General features: G+C 48.8%; 6 protein-coding genes across 6 annotated transcripts; 4 read left to right on the forward strand and 2 right to left on the reverse strand.

The window, feature by feature from the left end:
- Window positions 1–30: 30 nt before the first annotated feature.
- On the forward strand, window positions 31–219 carry N7517_007049 (uncharacterized protein; the record flags this gene model as incomplete). The annotated part of the gene is made up of 1 exon (XM_056724779.1): window positions 31–219. One exon carries the CDS (start codon window positions 31–33, stop codon window positions 217–219), a length of 189 nt encoding a protein of 62 aa, XP_056581029.1.
- A 1849-nt stretch (window positions 220–2068) lies between these two features.
- Window positions 2069–3145, forward strand: N7517_007050 (Glucose/ribitol dehydrogenase; the record flags this gene model as incomplete). The annotated part of the gene is made up of 3 exons (XM_056724780.1): window positions 2069–2269; window positions 2328–2718; window positions 2769–3145. 3 exons carry the CDS (start codon window positions 2069–2071, stop codon window positions 3143–3145), a joined length of 969 nt encoding a protein of 322 aa, XP_056581030.1.
- Window positions 3146–4534: 1389 nt separating this feature from the next.
- N7517_007051 (putative SNF7 family protein (Cta1)) lies at window positions 4535–5259 on the forward strand (the record flags this gene model as incomplete). Its single annotated transcript, XM_056724781.1, has 2 exons — window positions 4535–4600; window positions 4675–5259. 2 exons carry the CDS (start codon window positions 4535–4537, stop codon window positions 5257–5259), a joined length of 651 nt encoding a protein of 216 aa, XP_056581031.1.
- A 277-nt stretch (window positions 5260–5536) lies between these two features.
- Window positions 5537–7386, reverse strand: N7517_007052 (NRAMP family metal ion transporter; the record flags this gene model as incomplete). Its single annotated transcript, XM_056724782.1, has 3 exons — window positions 5537–6353; window positions 6419–6690; window positions 6748–7386. 3 exons carry the CDS (start codon window positions 7384–7386, stop codon window positions 5537–5539), a joined length of 1728 nt encoding a protein of 575 aa, XP_056581032.1.
- A 1220-nt stretch (window positions 7387–8606) lies between these two features.
- N7517_007053 (uncharacterized protein) lies at window positions 8607–11300 on the forward strand (the record flags this gene model as incomplete). The annotated part of the gene is made up of 3 exons (XM_056724783.1): window positions 8607–9647; window positions 9705–10282; window positions 10334–11300. The coding sequence occupies 3 exons, from the start codon at window positions 8607–8609 to the stop codon at window positions 11298–11300; spliced, it is 2586 nt and encodes an 861-aa protein (XP_056581033.1).
- A 572-nt stretch (window positions 11301–11872) lies between these two features.
- Window positions 11873–12720, reverse strand: N7517_007054 (uncharacterized protein; the record flags this gene model as incomplete). The annotated part of the gene is made up of 3 exons (XM_056724784.1): window positions 11873–11980; window positions 12046–12107; window positions 12216–12720. 3 exons carry the CDS (start codon window positions 12718–12720, stop codon window positions 11873–11875), a joined length of 675 nt encoding a protein of 224 aa, XP_056581034.1.
- Between the last annotated feature and the right edge of the window lie 418 nt (window positions 12721–13138).

The following is a 13138-nucleotide window of genomic DNA, read 5'->3' on the forward strand; positions in this document are numbered from 1 at the left end:
AGTATATAGCCGAGGGAAATGATTCATAAAATGGATTCGTTTCGTTCGTCTCCGAGATGTCGTAACGGAGCAGTCTATGATACAAGGGTTCGAATTATCGGGTTCCCAGGAGAGGTTGCGCGACAGGTCAATACACCGGCAAGCCCAGGCGTGGTGTCCACACACAGAGACCAGGTCGCGCAGGTCGAGTGGGGTACGCTGGACCGTCACGGCCAATAAATGACTGAAGCTAGAGAGGTAAATCGATTTGAAAATTGATGCGATCTAGCGCTGTGTGGATAGATAATGTATCAGCAATCAGATTCACACGCTTGCATCACCAGCAGTCCCGATGATGTGTTCCCGTGATTCAGGCCGCCTTCACCGAGTGTGACAGACGGAGTTGAAGGATCTGGTCAGGGGGAGGTTCATGGGAGCTGATGAATCAGAATACGGAGCCCTTGATAGAGCGTACCTTCAATCTCGAGGGAATGACGAAGAAAGAGAGAAATCTGGACCTCCCTGTGGGTTTGGAGAGGGGAAGATGAAGAAATGGCGAGTGGAGTTGGAGAGTCAAAATGAGCAGACTCGATAGACACACACACACACACACAAAGACGGGAATGGCGACTCAACACCTGTCCATCAAGGAAGCAGTTGGGAGAAGAAAGAGAGGTTCCGCTTCGGGGAAGCTGTGATCGATTACCGATCCCTGATGGCCACGAGCCCTGTAGCAGGGGCGGAAACACGTATGTAATCACCGCGGGGATAAAAAAAACCTCCAGATAAGAACTACAAGATCCCTGAATATAATCTATGAGAATTATTATATGTTATTATATGTCTATATCTCTTTTATTTTAAAATCTTGTTTATTCATTGTGCTTTTAAATTTCCATCTCATCTGCATCCATCAAGATGACGGTGGGTACTGGGTACTCGGTACAACCCTTCCCCGCCAGATTTGTGTGCTAAAGAAAGTAGCCAATACATTCAGTGTCCTGTCCCACGTAGCCCAACTTGCCAATACAAGGATCTAAATCCCAGCAGATCATCCGACAATTCCATTAATAAGATGAAACAAGCTAAACTCATGTAAACTGAAACTTTGAATGTACTGTACAATCACGTGTATATTGTGGCCTCAGGCATCACATATTACTATGTTAACTAACTAGTTATAGCTCTGGGAGCTCTCCTTTTCCACACCTCTTTCCCCTTCTCTGTTCTAGCCTTCGTCTTGTAGACCACAACAGCTTACTACAATTTCTCAACAGATTTGTGGCCCCAGCAGTTTCTCCTTTTCAGATAGGGGTCACGCATCTACTTGACCTCATCTAGCTTATCTTGATCTTGATATAGGACCCTAAGACTATTGACAATGTCCATGGTTGATGGCAGGTTCAGTCCATGGAGTTTTTCCCTTCCATTCAGTGCTATTTTGTACATTTTCTCGGCAGAAGTAGCTCAATTTTGTCTAAGGGCAGGCATGAAACGTGTGATGCCTCATCGAATTGATCACGCAGAATCATAGATCATGCCGTTTTCGAGAAACCGCCGCACAAGTTGGGTGTGCATGACCAACCAAGCGGGAAAAAGTGATATAATTGAACTTATTTGTACCAAGTCACTCATAGTCGCATTTAACGCAATGACGCATACCAGTAACAATCGTGTAGTTGTCTATCCGTGAATACGCATTATACTTGTTGCTGTGATGTCTTATGTGAGGCTGTATGTGGCAGGTTTTCCACCCATCTCTTTCTCTTCTCCTACTTCCTTTCCGGGGGTGTGTTAATTCAGTATGCTATGTAGCGGTTTTCCTTCTTTAGGATTGACCCGCTCGGGAGCGGGTCAATCCTAAATCTACAGTTGGTCCGGACGGACGAATATGTGCTATCAACAACTAGGATGGCGAATGAGACACTTGATTCGTACACTGTCTGGTGCTGGGTAATCCGCACCCTGCTTATTAGAAATCCACTCGGGCTAATTTGAAGGCCATCCCTTTTAATATCTTCCTCTTAAACCCCAAATATGAACCAAGTGCTGTATATCATAAGTATCATCTATTCATCGAGGCAAAATCATGGCGCCCTTTTCAAGCCTCCGCGCCACCTTTACCCAAGCATATCCTCCTGCACCAGCTTTTACTGAGGCAGATGCACCCCCAGGCTCGCAGAATGGCCGCGTTTTTATTGTGACGGGTGGAAATGCGGGTATTGGACTTGAGCTGTGCAAGATTCTCTACGCGAGCGGGGCAACTGTCTATATGGCGTCTCGGTCCCAGGTGAGTCTTGACAATTTTTTCGCGGCCTCCAACTCTACTAATCATCTTAAACTTACAGACCAAAGCAGAAGCAGTCATCAAAACGATTACAGAGGCGTCAAAATCCAAAAATACGAGTGGCAAACTGAAGTTCCTGCATCTGGATCTAAACGATCTCTTGATTGTCAAGGCCGCAGCAGAAAGCTTCGCGCAGCAGGAAGATAAACTAGATGTACTGTGGAACAATGCCGGCACCGGAGCTAACATGGTCACGATTGGCCAACGCACAGCCCAAGACTTCGAGGCCATGATAGGAATGCACTGCATTGCGACACTTCTCTTCACTAAGCTCCTCCTCCCACAGCTACGTGCTGCCGCCGCTTCTGGCGAGAGTGGCAAGACTCGTGTCATCTGGACATCGAGCGCGCTAGCAGAGGGGGCTCACCACCCAACGGCCTCAATTTCGACCTGTTGGACAAAGGAACAAACAGTCGCACTGATAACTACGGGACGTCCAAAGCGGGCACCTGGATTCTCAGTCGAGAATTTGCTCGTCGATATTCCAAGGATGGAATCGTCAGTGTCTGTTTGAACCCGGGCTTTTTGAAGACAGCTTCCTTTAATGGGACCCCTGCAGCCATCATGTTCGTCTTGAACAAAGTTCTCCTGAGTGATGCCATCTACGGCGCATACACGGAACTTTATGCTGGACTTTCTTCCGACATTACGTTGGAAAATAGCGGTTCGTACATCATTCCTTGGGGCCGGATCCGCCCCAATGAGGCTACTCCGCGACAGGACCTCATCAAGGCTGGTGATTCTAAGGAGGAGGGGGGTCTGGATTATGGGAACAAGTTCTGGGCCTGGTGTGAAGAGAAATGGAACAGTTATGTTTAGGAAATTAACTTTGTTCAGAACTAATATCATCTTATCTGGTGTGTCCGTCGTTAGACGGTACGAGGATCATACAGCATGGGCCATAGAAAGAACTACATGTACATACTTCATCAAGCTTTGCCTTGCCAGGCATGGCATACAAACAAAGATAATGTTAATACCAAGTCCACCACAATAAATTCCACTTCCGGCCCTCCATACGAACACCCTAGCAGCACCTGAAATGCACCAATAATCCCTACCCATCACCAGCCTTATCAACCATAGATGAGAAAGAGCTACCCGGTAATCTGCACCTACATTTGCACATCGCTGTAGAGCAAGGTCATGGAGTCATCGTCAAGACACTCTTGGACGTCGGAGTTAGATCAATAAATGTGATAGTTCAAAAACCACGATCTTACATATAGGAAGGCGTGCTTCGACTTCTGCCGGAAAGTAGCGCGGGTGTCAGCACTTTCGATACCATTAGCTGGACACCCACTCGTTGCGCTGCACAGACTGGTTTCAAGTCTGGCTTGAAACCTCTGTTCGCCTATGACATGGACCTGAGACTCCGAGCTCCGTGGTTATCGTGACGTCCCCTCCGTAAAGGCATCAAGCATCTGCTTTCTATATATCGTTAGAAGCTGGGACACAAATAGTGGTGGTTTTGTGCTCATTTTCATTCTCTATTTTCACTTGATATAAGAAATGGCGCTGCCCAGTATGAATGGATAGATGGGCGGGCAATTGGCCTAGCGGTTGTCGTTTTCGACAATTTGGGCGCCCACTTGGAGCCCGTCCATCTTCAGCTTGAATGCCGTGCCCGTTTGATCTCAAGTTGCCGGATCGCCTACGGGCGATGACTCTTTTGTTTTTTATTCTGATACATTTCCAATGACAACAATGCTTTCAATTTGGTGTCAGTGGGCACTACAGGTAACTTGGGAGCTCAATCAGAAAGATGGAACTTGACAAGCTAGATCCCAGGTACACCTAGCCCCGGGGGCACCTGGCCCCGGAGCACCCCCGGAGCCCGGGGGCGATCAGTGAGCTTATATAAAAAAGAGTCGTGCTCAGTTTTACTGAGAGGAAAAGCGGCAAGGCCCAAGGACCAAAACGGAAACCCATGAAGTAGCAGGAAACCCGACCTACATAACGTAATACGTATACTCCGTACCTAAGTACTTACATAGGAAACAATTCAAGACTCGTTCCTTAGTATCTTATACTTCGCCAGCTCTTAGAAGCGCTCCATCCCAGCTATTGGTCAAATTACCACCTCGGCCCACCGATCGCGGTTTTATTGAGCACTGGCCACGCGCGGTCTGGAATCGCTCCCAAGTCCGCTGCCTACTTACCCTCACATTCGCCTTTCAATAATAACCCACAACACAACCCACCATCATGAACCGACTATTTGGCACAAAGAGTACGGGCCCCAAGCCGACTCTTGAAGGTGCTATTACCAATGTACGATGCCCGCGCAAGCCTGTTCCAAGGCATCCATCCCCGCCCCTCAAGGTACCCCACTAACCATACAACAGGTCGACACTCGAGTTTCCAGCATAGATGTCAAGCTAGCAGCGCTCAACTCCGAACTCTCTACATACCAAACCAAGATCGCCAAGATGCGCGACGGGCCCGGCAAGAATGCCCTCCGACAGAAAGCGCTGAAAGTCCTTCAGCGACGAAAACAATACGAGGCGCAGCGAGACCAACTCTCGCAACAATCATGGAACATGGAGCAGGCGGGCATGATGCAGGATAATTTGAAGAATGTGATGACGACGGTGGATGCGATGAAGACCACGACCAAGGAACTCAAGAAGCAGTATGGCAAGGTCGACATCGATAAGATCGAGCAGATGCAGGATGAGATGGCGGATCTGATGGAGGTCGGGAATGAGATTCAAGAAAGTATCTCCCGGGCTTATGATGTCCCTGAGGATGTTGATGAGGCCGAGTTGGATGCAGAGCTCGAGGCGCTTGGCGAGGAATCCATGTTTGAGAGCAGCATGGGCGAGAGTGCTATGCCGAGCTTCTTACAGGATGAGGTGGCTCCCCCGCAGTTTATTGATGAGCCGCCTGAGCAACATAAGGTCAAAGAGGCCGCAGGCGGACTTGGATAAGATTAATGTTAAAGCGTGTTTTTGTTTAGCGGCAACCAGGTGTTCATCTGTGTCAAGGCACAGGCAGCGGAGTTGATTGGGTGTTTATCTTAACTTGCAATAAGCTACTCTCATATTCTATTTGAAGCCCTCATTTCATCCATGTGTTATATGATAGCAATTATCGTATGCATGATCAAGCTCCATAAATCTATTTTCACTGTAATCAAGGACGTGCTTAGTCATTGCTACCGTCCCAGATACATATTGTTTGTGTCATGGACAGCATCACTAGAGATCAAGACGCCTTGCCCATTCCCACCAGCACCAACAGCGCCACATTCATCACAACGATGACAAGCCATACAAGGACTGCAACCACCGAAGTGACTAGGTTATTGCGCATCGGGACTGTCACTACATCAACTTCACCCTCTCGTTCAGAAGCTTCTTCAGTTCGAACGGTCATGTAGCGGTTGAGGCAAGTGAACCAGATGAGAGGCGCCGAGACAAATGGCAGAAGAACGCTCAAAGCAACCTGACTCGCAGTCAAAGTCCTGTCAAGGCCCTCCTTGCCAACAGCCGCAGCAATGATGATGCTAGGAATGATACTGATCGAGCGGGTGATGAGCCTTCGCATCCACGGTTTAATGGTCCAGTTCAGCATCCCCTCGCTCACCATTTGACCAGCAATCGTGCAAACGATTCCAGCGGAAATACCCGACAGTAGCAGAGCGAGAGCAAATACCAAGCCTGCAGCTGGTGCGATCGACTTGGACAGCAGGCTGTGAATTCCAAAGAGGTCGGCATTGTCTCCGCCAGGAACACCATAGAGAGCAGAACCCGCGACAATCAGAATTGCGCTGTTCACAAACAGGGCGAAGGTGAAAAGTGAGAGCGACAACTCGATGATTGAGTACTTCATGCAGCCGCGGATTGCATGGATCGATGGGCGATATTTGACTTCGCCGTCGGCGTTCCCTAGAGGCACAGTTGACTCCACATAACCAGAATTGACGTCGAATTCCTTGAGACGGGACTGAACCACGCCGCTACCAAGAAATAGGGAGTGTGGCATAACAGTGGCACCGAGGATTCCACAACTCTGGTAGAGACTGTGGATGCATTAGTAGTTGAAAACTTTGCGGGGGCAACCAAAAGTCAGACTAGACAGACTTACCCTTCTGATTGAACGATGGCTGAAGATGGTAGATATCCGCGGAACACTTCACCGACTGACTGGTCCTTTATAAGAGAGAGTTGAATGCAAAAGCAAACGACAACGCCTAACACCAAAGCCATTACAAAGAACTCGAACAGTCTGAGTCCCCACATCTTCCCATTAGGTCGGTAGAAAATGAGAATGAAAAGAACGTCTACCAATGTGATAGCACAACCAGCTACCAAGGGAAGATTGAACAGTAAGTTCAACGCGATCGCTGATCCAACCACCTTCCAAACTTGTCAGTATATAAATTAAAGCCCTCTAGACCAAGATGTGACACTCACCTCTGCAATATCAGTTGCAATAATGGCCGCTTCCGCGAGGATATAAAGAAAAATCACTAGCCATCTCGGAAGGTGCTCCCGACAATTTTCGGCCAGATTCAGGCCAGTCACCGAGCCCAGCTTGATACATAGGGACTGCAGAAGAATCGCAAATAGGTTGGAAATGAGCACAATAAACAACAAAGCGTACTTAAAGTCTGCACCAGCTGCGACATCGGTGGCGTAATTTCCGGGGTCGATATATGCAACCGCGATAAGGAAACCAGGGCCAATGAAGCGGCTGAATTTAGCCAGGCTTCGAGCACAGTGCAGAGTAGAAGATGTCAAACAAGTAAAAAAAGGGCGACGAGGTGATCGGCTGCTCCTCGGAGGTGAATCACCTCCCGAGTCCGCAGCGATCACTTCGCCGCTAGGGGCCTTTTCTTTTCCCGGGTCTGGATCTTGACAACTGTTCGGTCTGTCAATAGATAACGAATCATCTCCTGCTGCATTTGCAGAATTGACATGTCTGCGATGGACTCTGGAATTGGCGAGACCATTGAAGTCATTTCGCATAGTAGTGTCCGGGCTGAAGGGCGGTGGGCTTTGATTCCAGCTCGGATTTTTGAGGGTATCGTCAGTCCGTGAGGGGCAATTCATGGTTGCAGGGGTGTTTCTAAATAAATCTTGAGTCTCAGGTACAAAAGAGGTGAAGTAAGTAACTTGTGAGACCGGAACTGTCCGATTTTCGCTGGTTCCCGTCCCGTTCTGGAAAAAGCTTATATAAATGGGACTTGTCTCACATTCGTGGCATTCAAGTACCCGCTTATATCGGTTCTACACATTCTTACTCCGTACAATGTATATTTTCATGTTCACGGAAGTGATCGCCTTAATTCCCCGGAAATCGTAAACGGTTTTCTAACGGATCGAAATCCAAAGTCAACGGTCAGAGCCATACATTTGTTCTATGCACAATCCGCATAAATGTGATCAGAAGATCTTGGAAAAAGTGGCTTGGATGTTACTCGACATAAATGCATGTAATATGAGAGTGTATTTGTTTTCAATTGGGCCAGTTCTCCCGGCATTCGGCACACCTTTGATGTTTGGAGAATAACAAAGAATTCTCAATTCCAATACCCTATAAGATAATTGGAATATAGATATTGCTTTTTCGATGTTTACATTTCAAAGTCGATGTATCAGGTTGTCAATCAAGGATCTCTTCAATATATATATATAATAACTAGCCGGGTTCAGTAATAACAAGAATAACAACAATCATAACAATCATAACAAAAGAAACATGCAAGGACTATATGCACATCTAAGAATAACACCAAATGAATGAGCAATAATATGCAATATGACATATCGGGCCATAGGAAAACACTTCGAAAATCATACTATAGAAGGCTAATAACTAATAAACCACATGTTCACCGCCAAGTCCATACGTTGCCCCTCGCAACCTCTTTACCCGCACGTTGTTTACTCCTCCACCTTCAATCCAGCCAACCCCAAGGATCGTCTCATGCGCTAAGTCGAGGCAAGTGGATCAACATCTTGATACTCGATGACGGTTGCTGTTGGCAGCAAGACGCCGTTGATTCTTCAAATTCCCCAGCTTGCCCATCTGATCTTTTTCTTTTCCTTCCACCAGTGTCTTCTTCCCCGCCTTTTAGTTCTTTGAAATTTAGGGGCTATACTTGATCATCGCCCTTTTTTTTTTTTTTTGTGAACTGCGTTGCTGTTCTATTCTGCGTTTGTTTGCACAGATCCCCGTGAGTTCGAACTGCAACTACCCGTCCCCCCCCCCTTTCATCCACTTCATCAGCTAACAAGATGTACTTAGTTGCTGGCCAAAGAGGATAGCAATGGCTGCCAGTACCTCTGGTCCCCATATCTTTGACGATGCGAACCGATCCCCTACCAAACAGTCCATGTTCCGGGCCATAATGTCATCCAAAACCCATAAACGAAATCAATCGGCCGACGATGCCGTGGCCCCGCGGCCTCTGCAGAGAAGCAAGCCAAGCGAGAACATCCCTTTCTCATTCAGTGAGGAGCCTGGTTCTATTGCCGGCTACCGCCCGCTCAGTGAGATTGTTCCCAATCGTGATGCGGGCGACCACGGAGGAGCCACGCCGAAGATGGGCAAGGAAGGCAAAGGTGCCCTACATAAGAAGACTAAGAGCGCTGTCTCATTGAAGTCTCTGAGAAATTATATGGAGCGGAGGGATGGTAAATCGGAGGAGACGTCTGAGCAAGGTCAGGATCTGTCGCCCAAAAAGGCCAAATCCTCCAATAGTCTCTCGGCCATCCTCAAAAGGTCCCAACGGGGAAGAAAGGATGGCTCAAAGCAGAGTCGCGATAAGGAAAACCGCAGCCCGACTGATCTGATTGACAACATGAATATGCCATCCCCGGTTTGGTCACAGGACTCGGCCTCGGGTCACAAAGAGCCCACTGGTCGATCGAGGCCGAACTCGACCGCCGACATGAGTCGAACCGTGGCAGACGAAGTCTCCCTCTATACACCCAAGGGCTATGGGCCAAGCCAGCAACGCAACTTCTATGACTACCACCAACCCTCCCTTGCCAAATCAAATGACCCCAAACCTCGCCCCAAGTCGGAGATTCTGTCAGGAAACCGCAAAGTGAAGGATCTTCTTGGGTTGCAGCGCGCACCTTCAGGAGAAAGCGACCCTACTGGGCGATCTGATAGTGCTTCTTCTAAGAGCAGAGGGCCACCAAGTCCACGAAGAACATCCCCTCCTACTATGGCGAAAGAAGAGCCCAAGCGGCTTTCTCGTGTACAGGCTGCTATCTCGGTATTCAATGCAAAGGAGCGAGATGCTGAAGTGCATCAGCATCTGAACTCCAAGGATCTCGAAAGCGAGTTCGAGAAGCTGCTGGTTCGTCGGCCGTACTATATACAATCAATTTGAATTGCAATGCTGACCTCTCTGTAGGATGCGAGGAATATTCCTCATAACATGAGAGACAAGATGCGCTCACTTGATACCAACATCAAGGCCGATTTTATCCAGAAAGATCGGACGGAGAACATCACTCCTCTCAGCGCGGGGACCGGTGATAGCCGTCGAGGACGTGGCAAAGAATCCAAGGAAGACTCCCAGCCTCATGATCGCAAAAGTTCTCGGTCACGATCCAGGAGTCGCGGATTCACTTTCACTAAGGGTCCCTCGTCGCCTGGCAAAAAGTTGCGGCGGGATAGTGAAGCATCAAGCCGTCGTCCAAGGTCTGTGGACCTTTCTCAGCCGGTTGGTGTCTACACCACTCTCTCGGCCAATGCTTCAACAGCATCACTTGCTGATGCGGCCGCTGTCGATACCGCGGCGGATCCGTCCGACTTTGTGCATTACCTGAGAGAGATCCAAAAACCCGAGATGGTTGAGGTGGGAAAGATGCACAAACTGCGTCTTCTCCTACGTAATGAAACCGTGCAATGGGTCAATGACTTTATCACTGAAGGGGGAATGGATGAGATCGTACAGCTTCTCTACCGCATTATGAAGATGACCTGGCGGTATGTGTCCTATCTGCCTTTATTCAAACCAGTAACTAACCCGTTTTACAGTGAGGACCATGAGGATACCCTTTTACACGAGGCATTGCTCTGTCTGAAGGCTCTTTGCACTACATCCGTCGCCCTGGCACACCTCGGTGCCATCGAGGATGAGCTTTTCCCTGCTCTGCTGCATATGCTCTTTGACGAGGAAAAGAAGGGTCCCAGTGAGTTCACCACTCGAGGGATCATTGCAAACCTGCTATTCACGCAGCTATCCACTGCTCCTGTTGGTGAACTGGCGACCAAGCGCGCCAAACAGATCCTTTCTTATCTGAAGGACCCTGCTCCACCAGTGGACAACCAGCCGCTGTCCTTCATTGCCAATATTTACCAGTCACGACCCTATAGAGTGTGGTGTAAGGAGATCACCAATGTAACCAAGGAGGTTTTCTGGATTTTCCTTCATCACCTAAATGTGATTCCCCTCCCCAAGTCAGAGGATCTTTTCGGCGAAAAGACACCAGTAGACACTCGTCCCTATAGCGAGCGTCACTTCCCACTCCCTCGTCCTCCTGTTCCAGCTGCCCCATACGTTGGGGGTGTTGAATGGGATGCTACCAACTATCTTGCGGCACACCTCGACCTTGTGAACGGCCTGATTGCCGTCCTGCCCACCCCTGACGAGCGAAACCAACTTCGTGATGAACTTCGTGCCTCTGGTTTTGAGAAAGTCATGGGTGGTAGTCTGCGTACTTGCAAGGAGAAGTTCTATTCTTCTGTGCATGATTGCCTGCGAACCTGGGTTGCAGCCGCAGTCGATGATGGCTGGCCTTATACCTTTGTGCGTGAAGGCCCGCCCCGAGCAGGCGAACCTGGCTCGCCCACCAAATCCCCTAAGAAGTCCGCACCGGGTAGTCCTAGAAAGGGCCTGGTCGATGAACGGCCGCCCAGGCTAGAGCTTGCTCTGGACTTCTCGGACAACCGTTCAGCTGCCGGCCCGACTACCCCGTCGAGCGACCTGCGCAGCTGGCTCTAAGATCCGGGTGCGCTAACCCCCCGGTTCGATTTAACGAATTTCCCATTCCTCTCTTGTCTTTATTTCCTATCTTTCGTTTGTCTTTCACATTATCATGACTCGGCGTTAGGGCTGGTCCTCAAGCAGCCCCACCCCAACTTATCTTGTTGGTATTTTTTGTTTACTTGACCTTTGGAGTTTATTGATGGTCTGTTATTTCTGACGGGCGTTGGCATTCTTGGTGTTATTGGCATGTTGACTGCATTTCCTTGTCCAGATAAGTCCTGCGGACATGATGTAACGAAGCCAAATATTGGCACAGGCGACGGAGCAGAAAGGAGAAAGAGACTGTTGATTTTTCCTGTCTCTTTCTCCTTCTCTCCATGGTACAGCGACGCCTGTTCTTCCGACGGGATTTCTTCATGACAAATGACCTATGAACAGATATGAGAATTGAATGAATCGTCACTAGCTTTCTTATTGATTTTTGAGATTTTCTACCCCGGACCGGGGTAGGGCTGTAGATACAAGTAGGGAATCTAGTTGAATATTGTACAAAATATTGATGCCAGGCACAAATCGATATGACTCGACTATGAGCTCTCCTCTGACACTGCATTATCCTTCTGATCCCTTCTCTGACCAGGAGGCGGTGCGCTGGAGAATATAGATCGGAGACCAGCGAAGAAGCTATCCCGAATCTACAAGGCGAAATCATGTTAGCCAAGATGCAAATCAACATAGCCAAGACAGAGAGAGCACTCACCCCATGGAATGGAGTATTATCCGACTCCCACTCCATGAATAGCACGGCATAGATAATGACAACTGTAGCAAAAAAAAGTCAGCATCCTCCCTCGAAATCCCTCCGCATTATCACCGCAGGTTTATACGCGATTCGAGATCCCCAACCCCCTAATCTCAACAAAAACTCACATCCAATAACAACCCACTGTCCAATCAGAGTAGCCTTCATAAACGTCGGCCGGGCATATTTCAGCGCCGCGCGACGACGGTACTTGCGCTCAAGCCGGAACTGGTGTTTCGGGGACAGCTTCGACATATCCGGTGGCCATTGGCGCTTTGGCTGGTAAGGGCTGTAGTATGCATCTTCGAAGGAGGGCGGTGGGGATTTGTAGGTTTTGTTTGCGGAGAGGCGGAATGGTGAGGGGTCTTTGGTTGGTGGTGATGCTGTGAAGGCTGTGAACGGGGTGGTGGTGAAGAGGCGGGTGGTGCTGGGACTCTGTTGGTGCGGTTTGGCTGTTAGTTTTGCTTTGCTTTTTGTATTCGAGATGCGATTGAGGAGCGTTTCAGGCTGTTTGCGAGGTGCGCGTACATGGTCCCATGATGGGCGGGTGAGTGGTAGCTTGCTGGAGGCGCTTGCTACTGTGCTTGGGGGTGCGCGCGCTGATGAGGCGGCGGTTAAGGCGCGTCGGAACATGGGGTTGTATGTGCTTGGTTCGGTCGTCCAGTTCGGTTGGAGTAAGTATGTATGTTGGCTGGTGGTCCGGTCCTTGGGAATATGGGTGGTGAACCACTGGGTGCTTTGTCTTGTGGTGGGAGGTTTTCTTTTGGCTCATAATGTCTAATTCCGGAGTTTTTGACATATCCTCCCCTGATAGCTCAGCTGGAAGAGCGCAAGACTGTAATTGTCCTGTTCTTTATAGAACCTGTCATCTTGAGGTCCCTGGTTCGATCCCGGGTCAGGGGATTATTTTTTATTTCTTCCCCATAGCTATTTTGTATAAAGTAAGTAGGATGGAGCTCCGTGCAAGCCCTATATTATTTATGTGGGTGCGGTTTTTCCTTTGTCAAAGAAGCAGCCGTCTTGGAAGAGAACTGAAATGTATATTATATCT

This window comes from Penicillium concentricum (genome assembly GCF_028827145.1).
Source record: "Penicillium concentricum strain IBT 3081 chromosome Unknown utg000002l_segment0_segment0, whole genome shotgun sequence".
Lineage (NCBI taxonomy): Eukaryota > Fungi > Ascomycota > Eurotiomycetes > Eurotiales > Aspergillaceae > Penicillium > Penicillium concentricum.